The sequence below is a fragment of the Alnus glutinosa genome, chromosome 5 (assembly GCF_958979055.1).
Source record: "Alnus glutinosa chromosome 5, dhAlnGlut1.1, whole genome shotgun sequence".
In the NCBI taxonomy this organism is placed as follows: Eukaryota; Viridiplantae; Streptophyta; class Magnoliopsida; order Fagales; family Betulaceae; genus Alnus; species Alnus glutinosa.
The window spans coordinates 12,436,639-12,456,440 of NC_084890.1; the positions used below are offsets into that span (position 1 = coordinate 12,436,639).

General features: G+C 34.9%; 1 protein-coding gene across 1 annotated transcript; it reads right to left on the reverse strand.

Annotated features, from left to right (window-relative positions):
- Nucleotides 1–9,363: 9,363 nt before the first annotated feature.
- Nucleotides 9,364–10,053, reverse strand: LOC133868979 (uncharacterized). The gene has a single exon (XM_062305965.1). The coding sequence runs from the start codon at nt 10,051–10,053 to the stop codon at nt 9,364–9,366; it is 690 nt and encodes a 229-aa protein (XP_062161949.1).
- Nucleotides 10,054–19,802: the final 9,749 nt, after the last annotated feature.

Below are 19,802 nucleotides of genomic sequence, written 5' to 3' on the forward strand. Positions count from 1 at the left end.
GTTTATGGGAAATACATGAAAATGAGTAATAGTTGAAGGGGGAAGGTAACTAACCCAAATATCAATTTGGATGAAGGAATTTCAACATTGACAGTTCTCAAGTTCTCATCCATCATGAAGATTGGTATATTGAAGATATTGAATGGAGAATCATCAAGCAAGTCTTTTTTCAAGCCCTATAGATCAATGGTGTCAATTTCCTTCGATGATTAAGATATTACATTCTTATCTAGCAAGGAATTTGAAATGGCCAAAGTATTTCACCTCCTGGATAACAAGCTCAGCAAGGATCCTATGCCCGCTTTGCTCAGCCACGGTAGAAACAATATGGCATGTTGTTTGGGCCTACCCGGTGGCTGTGGATGTATGGTTAGAGTGTGAGAGGCATATTCAAAAACTTGCTTTGGAGGAAAGGGATAGGTTCGGGTTGGTGCAACAGTTGATGGACAAGCTGGACACCCAAGTCTTACGGGAAGCCTTCTCGATGGCAAGGTACGTATGGCTTACACTACAAAAAAAAAAAAAAAAAAAAAAAAAGGACTAATTATTAACGATTTTTTTCAGACGGTTTTAAAAAACCGTCTAGAATTAAATTTTTAATGACGCTTTCCCGAAAAACGTCAGAAATTAAAAAATTTACATGTGGTTTTCTAAAAACCGTCAGTAAAAAAATAAATCACGACAGTTTCTTTTAAAACCATCGTAAAATTTGTTGACGGTTTGAAACAAACCGTCTAGAAATGTAAATTTAAAGACGGTTTGGACCAAATCGTTTGTAAATGTAAATTTACAGACGGTTTGAAATCGTTTGGAAATTCCATACGATTTGTCCCAATCCATCAACAAATGTCAGGAATTCTGATCGAAATTCGCGTAAGTGGGTCATTATTGTACCTGCAGAAAAACGTGAAGTACTTCATGTTTTTACGCCCCCCCCCCCCCCCCCCCCCCTTTTTCTTCTTTTCCTCTTCTTTCTGTCCTTTTCTCCCCTACTTTTTTTTTTCTTCTTTCTTGTTCCTTTTCTTTCCTTTTCGTCCGAGCAAATGAGACAGGGAGACCAGAGAGATCGAGAGAGAGACCCATCCATGTAGGATCTTCACGCGGAAACCAAAGGGAGAAGGATCGCGAGGCCGTTATGTCTCACACCGGCAAGGGCTCCAAAAACAAAGACGATGGCTTGACCCCCGAATAGTGCCGTGAGAGGTCCAAAGCTTTTGTTGATTCTCAATTCATTTGTTCAAATTCTAAGTTTGGTTTTGGTTTGTGTGGACAGGGATGCAAAGACTCTGCAAGAGAAGACGACGAAGAAGGCTGCGCAGGTGTTGGAAGGAGGAGGGAATACCACCGGTGGAGGTAAAAGCGAAAATAAGAAATAGAATTTAGTGTTTCGGTGGTGTTAATTTGTGGGTTTGTGTTTATGTGGATGACTCTTCTGCGGTTTCATGCTTTTGAGTTGTTATTGATGCTCTGAGAGACATGATTGTTGAGTGTTGTTTAAGGAATTTATTGTTGTTATGTACTTCAAGAGACAGGGAGATCAGAGATCAAAGAAGCCCGATTCTCCGATGGATTTTTGGTAGAACCGGAGTTGATTTTCGGCGGATCTAAGAACGGTTATTGTTGATTTATTTTAAGTGCTTTGATGTGATGATTTCCAGTTGCTGAATCGAAGCCAAAGCATACAAGGAAAAAGATTGGGCGTGAACAAGGACGAAAAGAAGAACCTAGAAGCTATGATCGCAGGACAAAATAATAATAATAATAATAATAATAATTAATGATTCTGGACGGTTTGGGCAAAATCGTCTAAAATTCCTGACGGTTTTGCCCAAACTGTGAAGAATTAATTTTTCCGACGCTATATTTCGGACGGTTTCAAACCGTCCAGAATAAATCGTCGAGAATTGATTCTTAACGGTTTTTCACCTGTTCTAAACGTTTTAAAACTATTTAGAAATATAGGAATTTTTGTAGTGTTAGGCTTTGTTTTTTGTAGTGGTTTTACTTCTCCAAAATAGTTGGTGACTCAGGCTAGAGAAGCAATAATTTCCTTTGGTGAGGCAAATACTATAATTGATGGTGCAAACTCAGGTAGCATGCCCAGTGCATCGAAATGGTTGAAGCCTTCCTCAGGTTGGGTAAAATTGAATTGGGATGCGGAGTTGAGTCCCTCTACCAAGACTTTGAGAATAGGGGTTGTAGTGCGGAACAATAGGGGTGATGTTTTGGCTACATTGGTTGCTCCAGTCCCATGTTTTTCGGACCCCACGTCAGCTGAAGTTTTGGCAGCTTGGAGAGCAGTGGAGTTGGGGAGAGAGCGGGGAAACCAAAGGCTTATTTTGGAGGGCGACTCACTGACTACTGTTAATGCTTTAAATCAAGAAGCTCATTGCCTCAGCATCTATGGTCAATTGGTGGAGGACATCTGGGCTAGGCTGAAGTTTTTCTCTTGCTGCAATGTTCAATATGTAAGCAGAACTGCTAATACTGCCGCACATGCTTTAGCAAAATTTGCTCTATCTTTGTTATCTGATGTGGTGTGGATGGAGGAGTGTCCACCTCCTATCCATCGTATTATAATCACTGATAAACTTTCTTCGGATTAATGCAATGCCGCATTCTCATTCAAAAAAAAGAAAAGAAAAAGAAGATAACAAGCTCAGCAGGATGAAGAAGAGTCGGGGAAAAATTCTTCTAACCTTATCGGACTTGGTAGTTAAAAGCAACAAATGAAGAATAATTATGTGAAAAAAAATATTGATATGCTATAATAAAAGAGGGAACAACTATTTTGTGAGGACCATAGAATGTAAAATACGCTACAACTGTGCCCAATGTAAGGACGAAATTTGAGCCACTAGTTTTGTAGGAACACATTTTATGATTTGAAAAGGAGAAGAGTAATGTTTCTTACAAACATCTTACACAACTCTAACTATTTTTTTTTTTTAGATCAACCACTGTATTTGTTTTCTTACATGTAGGCCTTAAATATTCAACGGTTGATCATAAAAAAAAATTAAAAAAATAGTTAAAGTTGTGTAAAAGTTGTGTAAGAGTTGTACAATGAATATTATTCAAAGAAGAATACTTTCAGTTGTCATGGTTTGTTTCCATGGATTGGCAATATTTTATTTTTATTTTTTTAAATTGCATTATTGGTTTATGTGATTAGCCTAAATTACAAATCGCTCACTTTGGTGTTAAAATTAATTCAGAAATCTCTGTGATTGAATTAATTTATAAATTGCTCATTGGAGTCAAATTCCGTTAAAATTTTTAACAGATTCCGTTAGTCGCCACTTCCACTGCAATAAGATGACGACACGTGTCGATCATAATAAAAAAATATAAATAAATAAAACTTTTTTTTTTTTTTTTACAAAAATGAAAATAGAAAAGGGGTGGCTGAGGGTGGCCTCTGAGGCATCCTGAAATGCATCTAGGGGTGCCGCAGGGACTTCGGGTGGCCTTCGGGCCACTGCTAGATGCCTTTGGCGGTGGCCGCGTGCCAACCCTATTGGCTGGCCACCCCAAAGGACCGGCAGCCACCCTTTTTTTTTCAATTTTTTTTAAGCTTTATTTATTTATATTTTTAATAGATTTATATATTTTTTATTATGATCGACACGTGTCATCATCTTATTGGTGCTGAAGCCTAACGGAATCTATTAAAATTTTTAATGGAATTTGACTCCATAGAGTAATTTGTAAATTAAGTCAATTACAAAAATTAATGTTGCAATTTTCCTCCCCCTTTCTTTCTTTCTTTTTTATTTTTATTTTTATTCACGAGATTAACGAAACTATTTCCATATACCAGTGTTTTCCTCTGTACATCAGCACCAATTGTTTTTAAATTTGTAATAGTGTGTTTGGGTATTGAATTTTTGAAATCAGAATTGAATTCTAATTCTCTTTACAAATTTTGAGGTAAAAAAATTATGTTTGGGTGTTGAATTTTTAGATTGAAAAATATTATTTTTTAATTGTAAGAAATGATTTAAAGTTTGAAAAGTTGTGTGGAATAATAATTTATTATATATTGATTGTTTAATTAAAAAATAAATAAATAATTTTTTTTTTTAAAAAAACATAATTAAAATTAAAAATTTTTTTAAAAAAAGGATGCAATTGGGTGTCTGCCAACATTTGGGGGTGGCCCCCCAGGCAATGGTGGCAGCGTTGCCACCCCCAAGAGTCGGGAGTGACTGCGTGGCCACCCCCAGTGGTCGGGGGAGGCCGCCAACCGGCAGCCACCCCTCTGCTTTTCTTTTCTTTTTTTTTGTTAATTTAAATTTTTATTATTTTATTAATTAAATGTGGGTGGGACTCAAGTGTTTTTAAAGACAACTTGTTCTGCACGTGGGTCCCGGTCATTAAATCAGGTTCATCATGATGTCAGCCTTGAATTGAAATAAAACTCAGGTGAAATTCGAGTTTTTATGTGGGTGGGTGGGTTTTAGAAAAAAACCCGAATAGAATAAGGATTCTTGTCCCCATCAATTAAATAGGCAAATAGCAATCTTTATTTTGAAATTAATTAAATAGCAAAGTTAATACAATACACACATCCTGCCATTCCTAGCATAACTGGAGTATGCTTATGACACCCTTCTGAAAAATATAAATCTTATAATTAAAGAAATCAAAAAGGTCGAGCAAACAATTGAAGAAAAGAAAGAGCAGGACTTTTTAACTTTGACGGAAAAGCGGCGACAACAAACAATGGCCGGTGAATTCCAGCAAACATTGGTAGAGGATTCCGGCAGACGGTGGTTTATCTGACAGTACCGGCAACCGCATAAGCCCAGGACTTGAGATGCAGTTTCATGGCCACATTGTCGTTGAATGAAGGCATTATGCTTTGATGTTGACACGTTTCCACAAACATCCAAGACCCAGAAAAATCCTTCACATCAAGCTCTCCAAGAATATTCTTTCTCCTTTGATTCAAGCTTCTCTTGCTTCTTCTCCTTGTCCTTCTTCTCTCTTGCATCTGTGCTGACCTTTGGAACTCCACCAATTCCATTTCAGCCGGTTCAACTGTCTGGGCTTCAATCTCATCACATTTGGGACACATTATTGGGACCAAATTCTCAGCAGTCGGCAACTCATTTAGCTGATTTTGAAGGATCGGAGAATTGGGTTGAGCCAGTTCCTCTTTGGGAGAATCTTTGACATGGTTATCTGTGGCGATTTCATCGCTAGCAGAACCCAAAAGAGGCTGTTTTCTTGGTGAAAAAACGTTGGTGAAGAACCAGAGAGAGTCTAAGCTCTCCATGACCCGTGAACCATCCATGAGAAACAGCAAAATTAGCCCTTCTTCTATGACATTTGGGGAGAATCTTGGAGGATAGTTTGGTCCCTTGGAAAATCAGTGGCAGTAGAAAGTGGGTGTTGTGGCCGGGAGCGGAAGTACGCTTGACTTTTACGTATATATATTGAATGCATTTGTCAGGAACAGCAAGTGGTGAGTGGTTTCCACTTTCCAGGCGGCTCGGACGAAAGTGCGCGTAGAATCCTTTCCAATTTGAACTTCGTTATGATGACTATTCGTAATTTCCTTCAATTGGGATCAAGTGACGGCAAGTCGCCAACGGTCGAAAATAATTTCCTTCAATTCACATCTTTCATTTTCTTTGCTTTTCTCTTTCAACCTTCTACTTTTCAAAATTATCATTTAAATTAGTAGCATTTAGATTAGTTGAGTTAATGTAAATCCCAACTTGGGTCCCACGGATCTAAAATTATTTCTTGCTCAATAAAAAATGATATAAGTATATTTCATACATATTTCATTTTTAAAATTATGATTAAATTTATGAGACCCCACTAGTGTGGGTCTCATAAATTTAAGAGTTAAATACTTCTATGGTCCATGAGTTTTCATAACTTTATTTTTTAATTCCTGAATTTTAATTTGCATCACAGATGATACCTAAATTTTGGAAAAAGACCGAATTGGTACTTCGGTTAAGTTTTTCGTCCAAAAACTAACGGTTCGCCACTTGTTAACCTCTGAGGTTGACACGTGACACTATATGAATCTTTAAAAATTAATTAAAAAATAATAAAATTAAAAATAAATAAATAAATAAAAATTTGAAAAAAAAAAGGGGATAGCTGGCCGGTCTGGGGTGGCCGAACCACCCCCATGAGGTAGTTCGGCCACCCCCTGGACAGAAAAAATAAAAAATAAAAAAAAAATGGCAAGATCGGTTTTGCCCTTGGGGGTGGTTCGGCCACCCCTAAGGGCCAAACCCTCCAAATTTTGTTTTTTCCGTTTTGCCCTTAGGGGTGGTTCGGCCACCCCCAAGGGCAAAACCTATCATGCCATTTTATTTTATTTTTTGTCTAGGGGGTGGCCGGCCACCCCCATTTTTAATTTTTTATATAGTGTCACGTGTCAACCTCAGAGGTTAACAAGTGGCGAACCGTTAGTTTTTGGACGAAAAACTTAACCGAAGTACCAATTCGGTCTTTTTCCAAAATTTAGGTATTATCTGTGATGCAAATTGAAACTCAGGAACTAAAAAATAAAGTTATAAAAACTCAAGGACTAAAAATGTATTTAACCCTAAATTTAATGTTAAATTTGAAACTTAATTATATGAAAATCTGTAAAACAAAAAGATATATGTATCATTTTTCTCCTTGCTCGATACATGTAAATCACTCGTGGGGTTGACTGAAACACTAAAAAAGAGCTCATTTTGGGTATTTTGGGATTAGGCTCCCTCTATACGAAAACTATGCTATATGTGCATTGTTCGATAGGTTTTTTAACGGTTTAAATTTAATTTTACTTCCCTTTTTTTTTTATTGTTTTTATTAAATATATATAAAAAATTTAGAATTAAATCTGAACCATTAAAAAAATTAAATCAATATACTGTAATTTTTTTTTTTTAGAACTTCACTTATAACTCCTGAACTTTCACAATTTTTGAAAAAATTTACATAAACTTAAAAACGTCTTAATTTAGGATATCAAATTTTCAGAAAGTTTTAATTTCAGTCATCTGTTAGATTTTTTCATTAAATCCTATCTAAATTCTCAAAATACCCCTATGTTTATTTATTTTTTTTAAAAAAATTATACAAATTTTTAAAGATTCAGGTGTGAGTATTTTTGCAAATTACGTTAAGCTTTAACCAACACCTACATCCTAATAATTTTTTTTTTCCTAAAAAAAAGAGAAGGGCATTTTGAGAATTTTGAAAGGATTTAAATGAAAATTTTAACAAATGATTGAGATTGAAACTTTCTAAAAAATGAATATCTTACATTGAGACGTTTTAAAATTTAGGTACCTTCTTTTAAAAGAAGTGAAAGTTTAAAAATTATAAGTGAAGTTCTTCTTTTTTTTTTTTTCTTCTTTTTTTTTTTTTCTTTTTTTTACAACACCTAGTCTAAATCCCTCAAAGTTTCTCTCATTTCCTCTCAAATGAAGAAGGTCCACTATAATGCTCTGGTATACAAAATGATCTACCAAATCAAGAGTTTTTTTTTTTTTTTTTATTATTATTATTATTATTATTATTATTATGCAGGTAGGGGCCAACTCGTCAAAACCATTTTGTTTGTTTGTTATACATATCTATTGGTCTTCCCTCTTTATTCTTCCTAAGGGAGTCAACAAAAGGATTAAACAAGTCTTGATATCATTCTTTTGGAACAGTGATGGTGTGAGTGACACGAGAAAGTCTTTGCTTCCTAAAAAATGAGAAATTATTCTTTTCCTCTCAATTTTTATTTTTGAAAATTATCATTGAATCTGTATGGTTTATGTTGGCCATACAAATTTAATAGTAATTTTTAAAAGTGAAATGACGCAAGAAGAACATAATGAAATGATGTATACATAGTACTTCTCCAAAAAAATAGAGGTTACTGAGGGAGAATGGGGCTGCTTTGGCATCTTTGCATTTGCTGTATTGAGAGATATTCTCATATCATATCACCATGAATCAAGGAATGATCACACGTACATAGATCCCTACAAGGAAACTCTCCAACAACAAATCTGATGATACCACTGAGAGAAATCTGGATTGAGGATAGTTCAGAAGCACCATCAATTGAAGTATGTGTTAAAAGTATAAATTAAATAATTAAATTTAAGAAAAATTTTACTTAACCCATTAAACTTTTATTACATTTTAAATTACTTCTTAAATTTTAAAAACTCTCAATTTAGTAGATCTATATTTTAATTTCATTACTCCGTTATGATTTTTCATTAAATCCTAACGGAAAAGATGTGAAAAATTTCAAAATATCCCTCCATTATTTTTGAAAAAAAAAAATTACAAAGATTTAAGTGTTGGTTAAGATTTAATGGAATATGCAAAAATACCCACGCCTAAATCTTTGAAAATTCATTATATATATATAGGTTTGTTTGTTTTTTTTTTTAAAGAGGTATTTTTGAAATTTTGACTGGATTTAAGGTGGTGAAATTGAAAAAAATTGAAAGATAAATACACTAAATTTTGAGTTTTTTTAAGTTTAGGGGAATAATTGCAAAAGTAACTAATAATTCAAGGGGGTTAAGTGAATTTTCCCCTTAAATTTATAGGAAAATTAAATTATTGGTCCATGTGGTTAGCCTAAATTATAAATCGCTCCATTTGGTATCAAAATTAATTTAGAGATCCCTGTGGTTGGCTTAATTTACAAATCGCTCCCTAGAGTCAAATTCCATTAAAATTTTTTTATAATAAAAAAATCTAAATCTATTAAAAATATAAATAAATATTTTTTTTTCTTTTCAATTTTTTTTAAATATAATTTTTTAAATATAATTTATTTAAATTAAATATTTCACTGAACTCTACAATTCATACACCCATTTAAATTAAATATTTCACCTTTCTATAGTGAATTTAGGAGGACTGGAATTGCTTCTATCTGGAATTGCTTCTACGTACAAAACCAAAAAGTTGTCACAATTTTTTTATTGTACTTAATGCAATCTCAAACAATCAACTTGATAGAAACAAGATTGGTTAATGATGTGAGAGTGGGAAGAAAGGATGCTGCAGTGACTTTGATGGCAGCAGAAGAGGAGGAAGAAGATGTTGCCATGGATAGGATCAGACACCAGAGCCTCTTTGGGCTCTGATACCATGAACAGTGTTGCAATTTACAGTTGAAACTTTGATGCAAAAAATTCTATACATTGTAATTGTACAGTGGAATAGATACTCATACTGTTCATCCAAAAAATTCTCTCTAGCTTTATTTATCAAAAGAAAAAGGGAAGAAGCAAAAACAACAATATCTACCCACAGTTTATACAAAAAAAGAAATGGCAAAAAGAAAAAGGCGAAAAGAAGCTTGAGCTGGATTCATCCTCATCTAACAGTAGAAGCAACAGTATGAGCCCACGATCTTAGACTATCTTTCATTTTAATCTCATTGCTAAAAGCAGGAATTCTCCAATTCATCAATGGGTTCTCTCCCCTTCTCCTATCCAAAACCTCCCAAGCTTCAGAAAGATAAGGCCTTGGAATTGCAGACTCATCAATAGCCTCTTCTTCCCCCTCTTTCTTGCCGAATCTATTCAACCCGGGAAGGATTGAAGCCAAGCTTGGATTATTCAGATCTTCATCGGAGAAAACAAACCCCAGATCCATAAACCCTTTTAGCTCCTGAAACTGAAGGTCAGACAAGCTCTTGCTTTCGCCTTTTCCCCTTCTGATCTTCTTCCTGGACGATACTTGGAAATCTGCCGGTTTTGGTTTCTCTGATAATTCTGTCATTTCTTTACCTGAATGGATGGTGTGGAGTTTGCCGGTGAGAAGGACCGAGTCCGGAGACAGAGCACCGGAGTTGAAGCTTGTTTTGGAGCTCAACTGGTCACTCATGGACCTTGTATGGAGGGTCGGGATGCGTGAAATCTTTGTTTTTGATGGTTTATCTTCAATTTGGTGATCTGGGTTTGCTTTACAACTCGATGAATTCGACCGATTCGGCAGTTTCTTGAGGATTTCGGACTCGAACCAGCAAGAATCAAAGAGCTTCATAACTTCCTCTGCGTCCATTAGTGGTGGATGTTAGGTGTGAAGGAGATAGAGAAGGGATATCTATCTTAATTGTGTACGGTAAAAAGCATTTAGGCTTAATTTATATACTGGTCCTCTAAAACTTGAATGGATTCCGTCACGTTTTGCGTTTGGGTCAAATCTTCATAAATATTATTGTTTTAACAGTCAAATCTTAATTATTTTTATTTTTGTCAAATGAAGGAACGCGTTGAATGAAGGGCATGCATTTAAGGAGTGGTCCACCGGAGGCTACTAGATGAATCGAGACAACATCTTACATCGCTGATGGAAACAATGGTTGAGAGGTTGTAAAATTTGTCCCATCTCCACCCACGTTGATACCTATCCTTTTACGTACACGACTGCAACAAATTATATAGACATTAGCTCGGTTCGGTTAGACCATATAGATTTTATTTTCTCTGTTAACTAAACCGAACCGAAGAATGGGGCATGGTGTCGTTTTACTTTGAACAAAAACGACGTCGTTTCATTTAAAATAAAGAAGTAGTTTCGTAATTTTACTTGAAATTAAAACGACATTGTTTCATTTGAAATAAAACGCGGTCTCGTTTTGAGCCTTTTATATATTCATCTCGAAGCCGAGTTTGATGCCGTCACCCCACTTGAAGCCGCCAAACGTACACCTCATCACCACAAGATCAAGGCCCGTCCTCTTCGTCATCCTTACAAGTATGCTTTATAGTTTACACTTTATTTTATACGTGTTAATTTGAGGACTTCGGTATACTCAGGAATGATTTAGTGGTTTACTTTCTTGTATAAGTTGTTAAGATTTTATTATGATAGTAAAAGGGATTTGAGAAAAGTGTGTTAGAAACTTAACCGACTTTAACTGAGTTTACCAAATTATCCGATTTAATTGAAACTTTTGAAATATATTACTACCGAAATGAAGTCGGTGAATTAACTAATTTTAACAGACTTTGGCGGTTCACTAGGCGGAAATACCCTTACTGACACCAATCGAACTGATACTCACTCCTAAATGCTATATACTTCACTCTCTTCTCATATTTTTACGTCATTCTACTCGACTGATAAGATAGTGTTTATAAGTATACTAGCAGCAGTTTCTCTTAATTTTTTTTTCAATTTAGGCAACTAAACCACTTTTTGCTTTCCTATTTAAATGCACTCCATAATAACTTTCCTTATCATTTTCCTATATCATTTAAATATTCTTTTAGATTAAATGTTAAGGGAAAGAGAGATGAAAGATAAATTATTTAAATATTGTTTCAAATAAATGGTAGGTGAATGAAAAAGGAAATTAAAGTGAAAGTTTTTAATATTAAAATAATATTAAGGGAACCATTTTTGCTTTCCTAGATCTTGAGTACAACTTTTGATTCCATTCTGGTGTTTCTTTAGTTTAGGAAACAATAAGAGAATTTGATTCAAGCGGTTTTTTAAGAGTTTTTCTTACATATAGGGAAGAAAATGAGAATTAGGGAAGCTGCTGGTAGTGCTATTAGATCGACTCTCGTAAAAGGAAAAAAAATAAAAATGTAAGAGTTGTTCGATACTATCATATCAGCCTAGTGTAATTAAATTAAGATGAGATGCAGTACATAACATTTTTCTATTTTGAGATGTCCGAATTAACCCGAAATGTCACTTATATTTGTGAATGTGTTTTTGAGATATTTTTTGTTTTTAATTTGGAGAAGCGTTTGGAGGTGAGATAAAGGTAAAACCCATTTTTGTATTTTTTAGGAATATTCTGTGTTTGAGTAGTTTATTATTATTATTATTTTAACAAGATAGTAACTCATATCATTACTCAAAGGAAAAAAGGATCCTGCTAGAGGATTTAGGGACCAGATTGTTCCCTAGTTACAAGACTACTAAAACGTTAAGTTAAATCTTCCATCCAAATTAAATGGTATCAACCAATAGGGGTGGGCGCGGGCCGGATTGGGCCGGATTTGCATGTTTTTCACAACCCGCCCCACAGTGAACAGATTTGAAAATCAAGATCCACAACCCGTATAGTGAATGGTCAACCCGCTGGGCCTTGGGTAGTGCAGATCGGGACGGGTTCATGCGGGTTTGGGTATTTTTTTATTATTTTTTTTATTGGCCCAAAACCAAAAAAATAATTCACAATCTTGTTAACCCAATTCAAAATTTGAAAATCCCTATTGAATCAACTTCACCAGCAAACAATAACAAGAAGAAAGAACTAGAATTACCAACAAACCTAATTGTAAATAATTTTTTTATTCTTTTATGTGATTGTAGATTGAATGAGTCTGTGTATGTGAGAATGTAGAGATAAAAGTGTATATAAAAATGGAATAAGAATAGAGATGAAATGGAAAGTGTAGAATTGAATGAAATCAAAGGTACACAATCTGGGCAATTCGTGAGTCTTATAATTTTTTTGGAGAAAATTTGATGAAATCAAAGGCACACTCCTAATCATGATTCTTATAATTTTTTTGGGAAAAATTTGATGATACGAGTATAAAGGGATTGCGGGGCGGGTGTGCGGGTGAGAAAAAATTTAATACCGCAACCCGCCCCATAAATCACGGGTTGGCATATTTAGGATCCGCACTTTTTTAGAAATGTCTTATATCCGTTATTGACAGAGCGGGTTGGTGAGGGGCGGGGCGGGGCGGGTTCGCAGGTACGGGTGGGTTTTGCACACCCTTATCAACCAGCTGCTTCGTTGCCTCCGTTGCAAGTGTGTGCTACAGAATTACCCTCTCGAGGAATAAATTAAAAGAGAACCTCACTGACTTGAAGCACCTCATCTCGTGATGTATAGTCTCGACGAAGTGGACAATCTTTGATAGAAATGGAGGACCCGAGTTGATGGCCTTAATAACTTGTGCAGCATCCCTTCAAAAAATTGACTATTAAGTTTAGAATACTTATTGAACACGAGAGAAGCTCCGGACATTTTCTAGAGAGAGAGTTCCTCTTTTTGTAGTTGGTTTTGCTGGGAGAGGGAGGTTTTCAAGCCTCCTTCTCCCGGTGGTGGTACCTCCTAGCCCTCTCAGGGTTATAGAGTTTTTTGTTCCTCCATGTTATGTACCAATGGAGGTTAGGTTTTCTCCCAACCATTAGGGTTGTGGAGCTGTTGTTCCCCCCGGTAGATCCGATGGGGCTGCTCTTCCCTTGGTCCTCTGTGGGCTTTGGTGTTTTGTGTTTGTTTTTTTTTTCTTGGTCTTCTTTTCGTTTTTGACAGGAAGTTTCTCTTCGAGATGTTCGGTGGAGTGACGTTGCTCTGGTTCGTGTCGCCGACGAAGGGCTGGCTGGATTTTCATCTTTTCCCTATTTTATTGACGCTAGATCTGCGCTTTTTCGTTGGTTTCGGTGAGACACGCACCCCTCAGACGTGTTCATCGTCGTCCTCCGGTCTTTCCGTCCCCTGCATCGGCCGTTCGGGTCAACGGTGATCGGTGTGTGACCGTCACGCACCTGGGTTCTTTTCTGTTTGGACCGGCATGATGGCCACATTCTGTCTTTTCTTGCCATGAAGGGGTGGCGACGGGGGCTGTGGTGGATGATCTGCAGCAGGGTGATTCCGGGGATGGCGCGTGTCCTACACGCGCCGGTTTTCCGACGAAGACAAGGTTCTCTATTGCCGGCTCGATTGAACTTTGCTGTTAGATGTGTTTGTGCATTCATTTGTTGCTATGTACAGTCTGTCTATGTATGACACAAGTTTTATTGAAATTTTTTTGTAAGAAGAGCTTAAATGTAATTCTAGTGAGATTTGTGTCTCTGTTTAGGCAGCTGTTTTTAAGTCAGATTTTTCTTGGCTTTGAGTGTGGGGGGTATATCCCTCATTTCTCAAATTGTATGCCTTCGGGACGTTTCCAATATCAATGATAGCACGTGCTTTCGTTCAAAAAGAAAAAAAAGAAAAAAGAAAATCAAAAAATCCCGCATCCTTACAAAACAAAAGTTAGGTGAATGATTTAATTTAGTTTTATTATTTTTTTTTTTGTATTGAGAAGAAAAAACAAAAGTTTTATCAATCAAAACCCATTTTTCTTGAAAGTTAGGTGAATGATTTAATTTGAGTCGAGAAATAAGCATGCAATTTATTAATAAAAAATTATATTCACGTGCAACAAGTAATAGAGATGTTTTATGATTAAATTATTATATCTAGTGACTTTATTAATAAAGAATAATATGCACGTGTAACATGCTATAGAATTCTTTAATCAGATTAAATTATATTCACACTCTTACATGGATGAAAGTATTAGACAGTAAAAAAAAAAAAAAAAGAAAAAAAAAATGGAAGAAGAAGCTAATGCCCACATTTATTATTATTATTATTTATTTTTAAATAAAACTTCATGCTTGTGGGGCGCTCACATGTGAGAAATAGTGACACGTTTTACATATTTGAAATATAAAAAGTATTGCCTCTACATTAAAGTATTAAACGTACATGTCTTTTTCCTCAACTAATTCAATACTTTGGATGCCATCTTTCTGGACCACCAAATTATGGTTTTCACACCAGAGTTTTAGAAACCAATAAGTAATCGACAAAGACAACATCTTCTTCAGACAAATATTATGTCCCTCAAAACAGACAACCTGATGCTGCTGAACATCCTCTGCACAACAACTCAGTAGCTCTACAGACTACACTATTAACTGCGCGCAAACAACTTTACAAGCCCACTCTTTCATTCCCCAATTCATCACATCATCCCAACTAATAAGAGAATCATCCATGAGACAAGTATTAAGGATAACCCGCCAGATTCCAGCACCAATCACCATTCTGCACGACTGTTGAGAGAGTACAATCTATTCTACTATCAGCTTCATATACAACTCTCTACCTGCTTCTGCAATCTTGAACTTGGTCTTCTACCTGCTTTAGATCTGATGCCTTATCTTGAGGAACAGAAGGATTTGAAATAGGTAGTCCAATAGTAAGCTCCCAACAAAAGAATTTTTTTTGCCAACCAAGAATTAATTCTAACAGAAATCTTTTCAAGCAAACCGGCCTCCACAATCTACAGCAGTTAACTCCAGAGATATCAAAGGGACACCAAGGTATTTAACAGGAAGAGCACTCTCCTTCATCTGAAGACAATCAAAATTCCTTTGTTTTTCCCTTCCATTAATCCCAGCACAAAACATGTTGCTTTCACTAGGATTAGCTTGAAGACCAGAGAGCGTAGAAAACTCCTGAAGGACTTCCTCAACCACCTGAACCGAGAAGGAAGTCATCAGCAAAGCAAAGATGTGTGATTTTCAGCTTAGACCATAAATGATGATACTCAAAACCCCTCATTTGTAACACTACCTCTGCCATCAATCTAGTAAGGATTTCCATTGCAATGACAAAGAGGTAAGGGGATAAAGGATCCCCTTGCCTTAACCCTCTTCTACCATCAAAGTAACCTACCAAAGTCCCATTGACAGAGATTGAAAATTTCGGATTAGTTCTACATACCCTTATCCAAGCCACAAACGGACCAGGAATACCAAAGCATAGCAAGCTCCTAAGGATGAACTCCCATTAAAGGGAATCATAGGCTTTCATCAAATCAATTTTTAGAGTACATATAGGTTTCTCTTGATCGTAATGACAGTTCCTAAGAAAATCCTTAGTAGACTCACCAAAATAATTTATTTATTTATTTATTTTTTAACTATTGTGGTGAACAAAATCACCAAAAAGTAAGAAAAATCCTCCCTAATAGTCTCGGTGAGATAACAGTACTCACCAACTTTGATGAATACCATTCACATACAAAAGAATAAAAAATAATAAAATCACTCTATTTTTTATTTCTTTTCCACACCAAGAATGTAAACATTCATATAATTCATTTCTATGCTTGGATGCATATGACATTTTTTGAAAAATATGATTGTAAGGAAAAAAAGAATTCAAAAATATAACCGTTAGAAAAAGCAAATTTTAAAAAAATATGACTCGTAGGATATGACAAATATTCAGAAATATGAGCGTTAAGAAAAGATAGACATTTAAAAATATTAATGTTATTAGAGAGAATAAATAAATATTTGAAAAATAATATTTAAATGAAATAGTGAAAGTGAATAGATAAAATGGTGAGGCTGGTGAGGGTGCTTTAAAAATGTGGATAACTAAACTATTTTTGCTAGTAAAATTTGGTGAGTCTACTAGAAATACTCTAAGAGCATTTTTAGTAGCCTCACCAAATTAGTTTTTTAGCTATTTTGGTAAGCCAATTTGATGAAAACTCTTAAAAACCACTCCCAGCAGCCTCACCATTTTAACCAAAAAAATTTGATGACTGAAATTACTAGTCAAATTAGACCAGGCATTTTCACTCAACAACTCACTCACCAAATTTTGTTTCACATTTCTCTCTCACATGATTAGCACACTTTTTTTCTTTTTTCTCTCACTTTCTTCTCTCATCTCCCATCTCTCACACGATAATGTCCTTATTTCATGGATATGAATGATTTTTTATAAAAATATTATATAAAGAAAAAATAAAGAAATATGAAAAAATTATTATTTAAATGGAATAGTGAATATTGACTAGTTAAAATGGTGAGGCTGCTGGGAGAATTTTAATAAAGTGGCTCATCAGAATAGAAAAAAGTAATTTTTAGTTATTTTGGTGAGTAAAATTTGGTGAGGCTACTAGGAATGCTCTAACAAGGTCTTAAGCTAAGAGGACATTTTCTGCAATATATATCACGACCAACCACAAAAGCAATTTGGTTGGGATTCACCATAGAATCAAAGGGAAGGAGGCGATTAGCCAATATCTTGGTAATGCATTTATAAATGATATTACAACCAGATATATGGCAATAATCACCCATTGAGGAAGGATTAACTTCTTCGGAACAAAGAGATGATCTTAGCATTGAAAAATAACATAATCATAAAAGAAATTAAAGATAAAATGCGGAATAACAAAATACAGACAAGAGATTTTACAGGATAAAACTCAAAGGGTTACATTATACTCTTATTTCTCTTGATAAATTTACAATACAAAAGACTCTATTTATAGAGCGAGATATAATTTTTTACTACTCCAAGACACAACTTTTGACCACTTTGCCTTTGTGGCAATGTGGTCCCCTAGCTAGCTTTAGTTTTAATTTTTATTTTTATTTATTTTTTAATTTTTTTAATTTTTAATTTTTAGTAAAAGTAAAAGTTATCACGTGGGCAAAGGTAGTCAGGAATTATATCTTGGGGGGTAGCAACATATCATATCTCGTATAGAGCTTACAAATGAAATATAATCCTAATCAAATCTCTTAATTTAGGGTGATTCAATATCATTAAATTCCGAAATTCAAGGTAATCTAATTTTTATTAAAGGCAATACAATTCTCATCAAATACCTAAGTTCAGGGTAATCCAAATATACTCTAATATCCCTCATCAAACTCAAGGTGCAAGGATTCTAGAACTTTGAGTTTGCAATAAATTTTTCTTTTTCTTTTGGTAATTTTTATTTTTTTGTCGGATATGACAATGATAGACGACGCTTAACGTCGATGACTTGAGGTGATTGGCGACGGTGATTGGAGATGCGACTTTAATTTCAATAGGCCAACTATGGGCCAAAATCAAAGCCAACTATGGCAAGGGCGAAGCTAGCATTTGGGATTTGGGGGGGCGTTTGGGGGGGCAAAAATTTGAAAAAAAAAAAAAAAAAAAATTTAAAGGCAAAATTTTAAAATATTTTTAAGGATTTATTATTATTATTATTATTATTATTATTATTATTATTATTATTTAGGGAAAACCTTGGGGCTTGGAGGGCCCAAGCCCCAAGGAAGCTCTGCCCTTGAAATATGGGCTAAAATGGACATAAATTTTAAACAATGACACAAATGTCAAAAAGGGATAGGCCAACTATGGGTTGAAATGACCCTAGGTTTTTAAAAATACCACAAAGGCTAGACCTGAGTCTTTAAACAATAGCTCAAAAGCCAAAAGAATAGGTCTTGGTCAACAATGAGACCAACAAGACCAAACAATTGGTAGTCGGAATCTGGCTATTATGGGAAGTTGAAGCTAGTGGTTGACAGAAACAACTAGCAAAACATGCACTCAAAGGGTGGCACAAAGAAAGCTAAGGAGCATTTTTTTTTTTTCCAATTACATCCCGCACATCACAAACCCAAAGGAAAAGAATTATCCTCGGAAGACCAATTTATTTATTTTTTGGTCAGGTACTATGCAAGATCTATGGTGATAAGATCTACAAAAGTATTAACTATCAAGAACAACGACTGAAATAAAAGAAAACAAAAAATTCAAAGGACTGTTGAATCGAATATTGATGTTTACTTATAGCTCGGATACCATGAAAGATAACATAATCATAAAAGAAATTAAAGATAAAATACGGAATAATAAAATAGAGACAAGAGATTTTACATAGTTCAGTTTATGACCTACGTTTACAGGATAAAGCTTAAATGCGTACATTATACTCTTATTTTTCTTGATGAGTTTACAATGCAAAAGATAGAGCTTACAAATGAAATATAATCCTAATCAAATTCCTTAATTTATAGTGATTCAATATCATCAAATCCCTAAATTCAAGGTAATCTAATAATTACTAAAGGCAATACAATCTCATCAAATCTCTAACTTCAATGTAATCCAAATATACTCTAACAAGCATTAGTATTTTAAAGCAATTTTCCATTATGAAAGAAACCAAAGGCCGAGCCTTCTAAAAAAACCCCGCCAATCAAATGACCATCAGGACCCGGCGCTTTACTACAAATCATCGGAAAAATAGTTCTCGATCTCAATCTGATCGTTAGCAGAAACAGGTTCCATTAACCCTCTATTTGGTCTTCCGAAAGAATATGATCAAGGAACTAACTGTTCCATACGAGATGCAAGAGTATCATTGAAGGGGCTAGCTGTAGGATGCACCAATTAAGGAGCTTCTGATAATAAGCTTCAGCCACATGTTTGATTTGATCAATCTCTCCTCAACCTTCACTCCATTTTCATCCCACAAATATTTGATGGAATTTTAGATCTACGTAACTTGACAATGCGATGAAAATGAGTTCAAACTAGCTTGATTTTTGGGGTTTTAAACTTGAATTTGAGCAAATGACCAGCTAGCTTTTAGGTAGTTTAAACTCAAACTTTGGTGTATATATATTTTCGATTCAATTCAGGGGAAGGGAAAATGGGAGATTACAACATATATATATATATATATATATATATATATATATACTAAAAACAAATAAAGGGTGAGCAACCCAAACAAAAGCTCAAAACAACCAGAAAACAGTGCAAAAAAACCTAAAACTATTGAGAATTGGTCAAACAGTGTCTTAGATGTAGATCTTTAAACCTAAAAATCATTTGAAAGAAGGGCTGGACGTTCCACTTTAAAAAATTTCGAATTTTGCTCCGATATTTCATGCATGCAACAATCCAGTTTTTCAAAACTTTGAATTTGAACTTTAATTTAAAATTTTCCTACAACAACTACATGAATAATGACTATGGACTTCTTGCATGTCTAAGTTCATGAAAATATTTAACTTCATGCTACGTACCCATCTTCCCTTAAAAAGATTGTTTCAAAGCTTTAAATCTAATGGAATATGCATGCATGGATGGATAGGCTAGGGCTTTGCTGTGAAAATTTCTTTTAAAAAGAATGCTAAGTTGGAATCATGGAGTAAGGCCACGGGTCAAACCATTTGAACCATGCATGTCAGTC

Excerpts from the sequence above, each read along its gene's own strand:
- LOC133868979 (XM_062305965.1), bottom strand. The coding sequence starts at position 10,053 with ATGGACGCAGAGGAAGTTATGAAGCTCTTTGATTCTTGCTGGTTCGAG.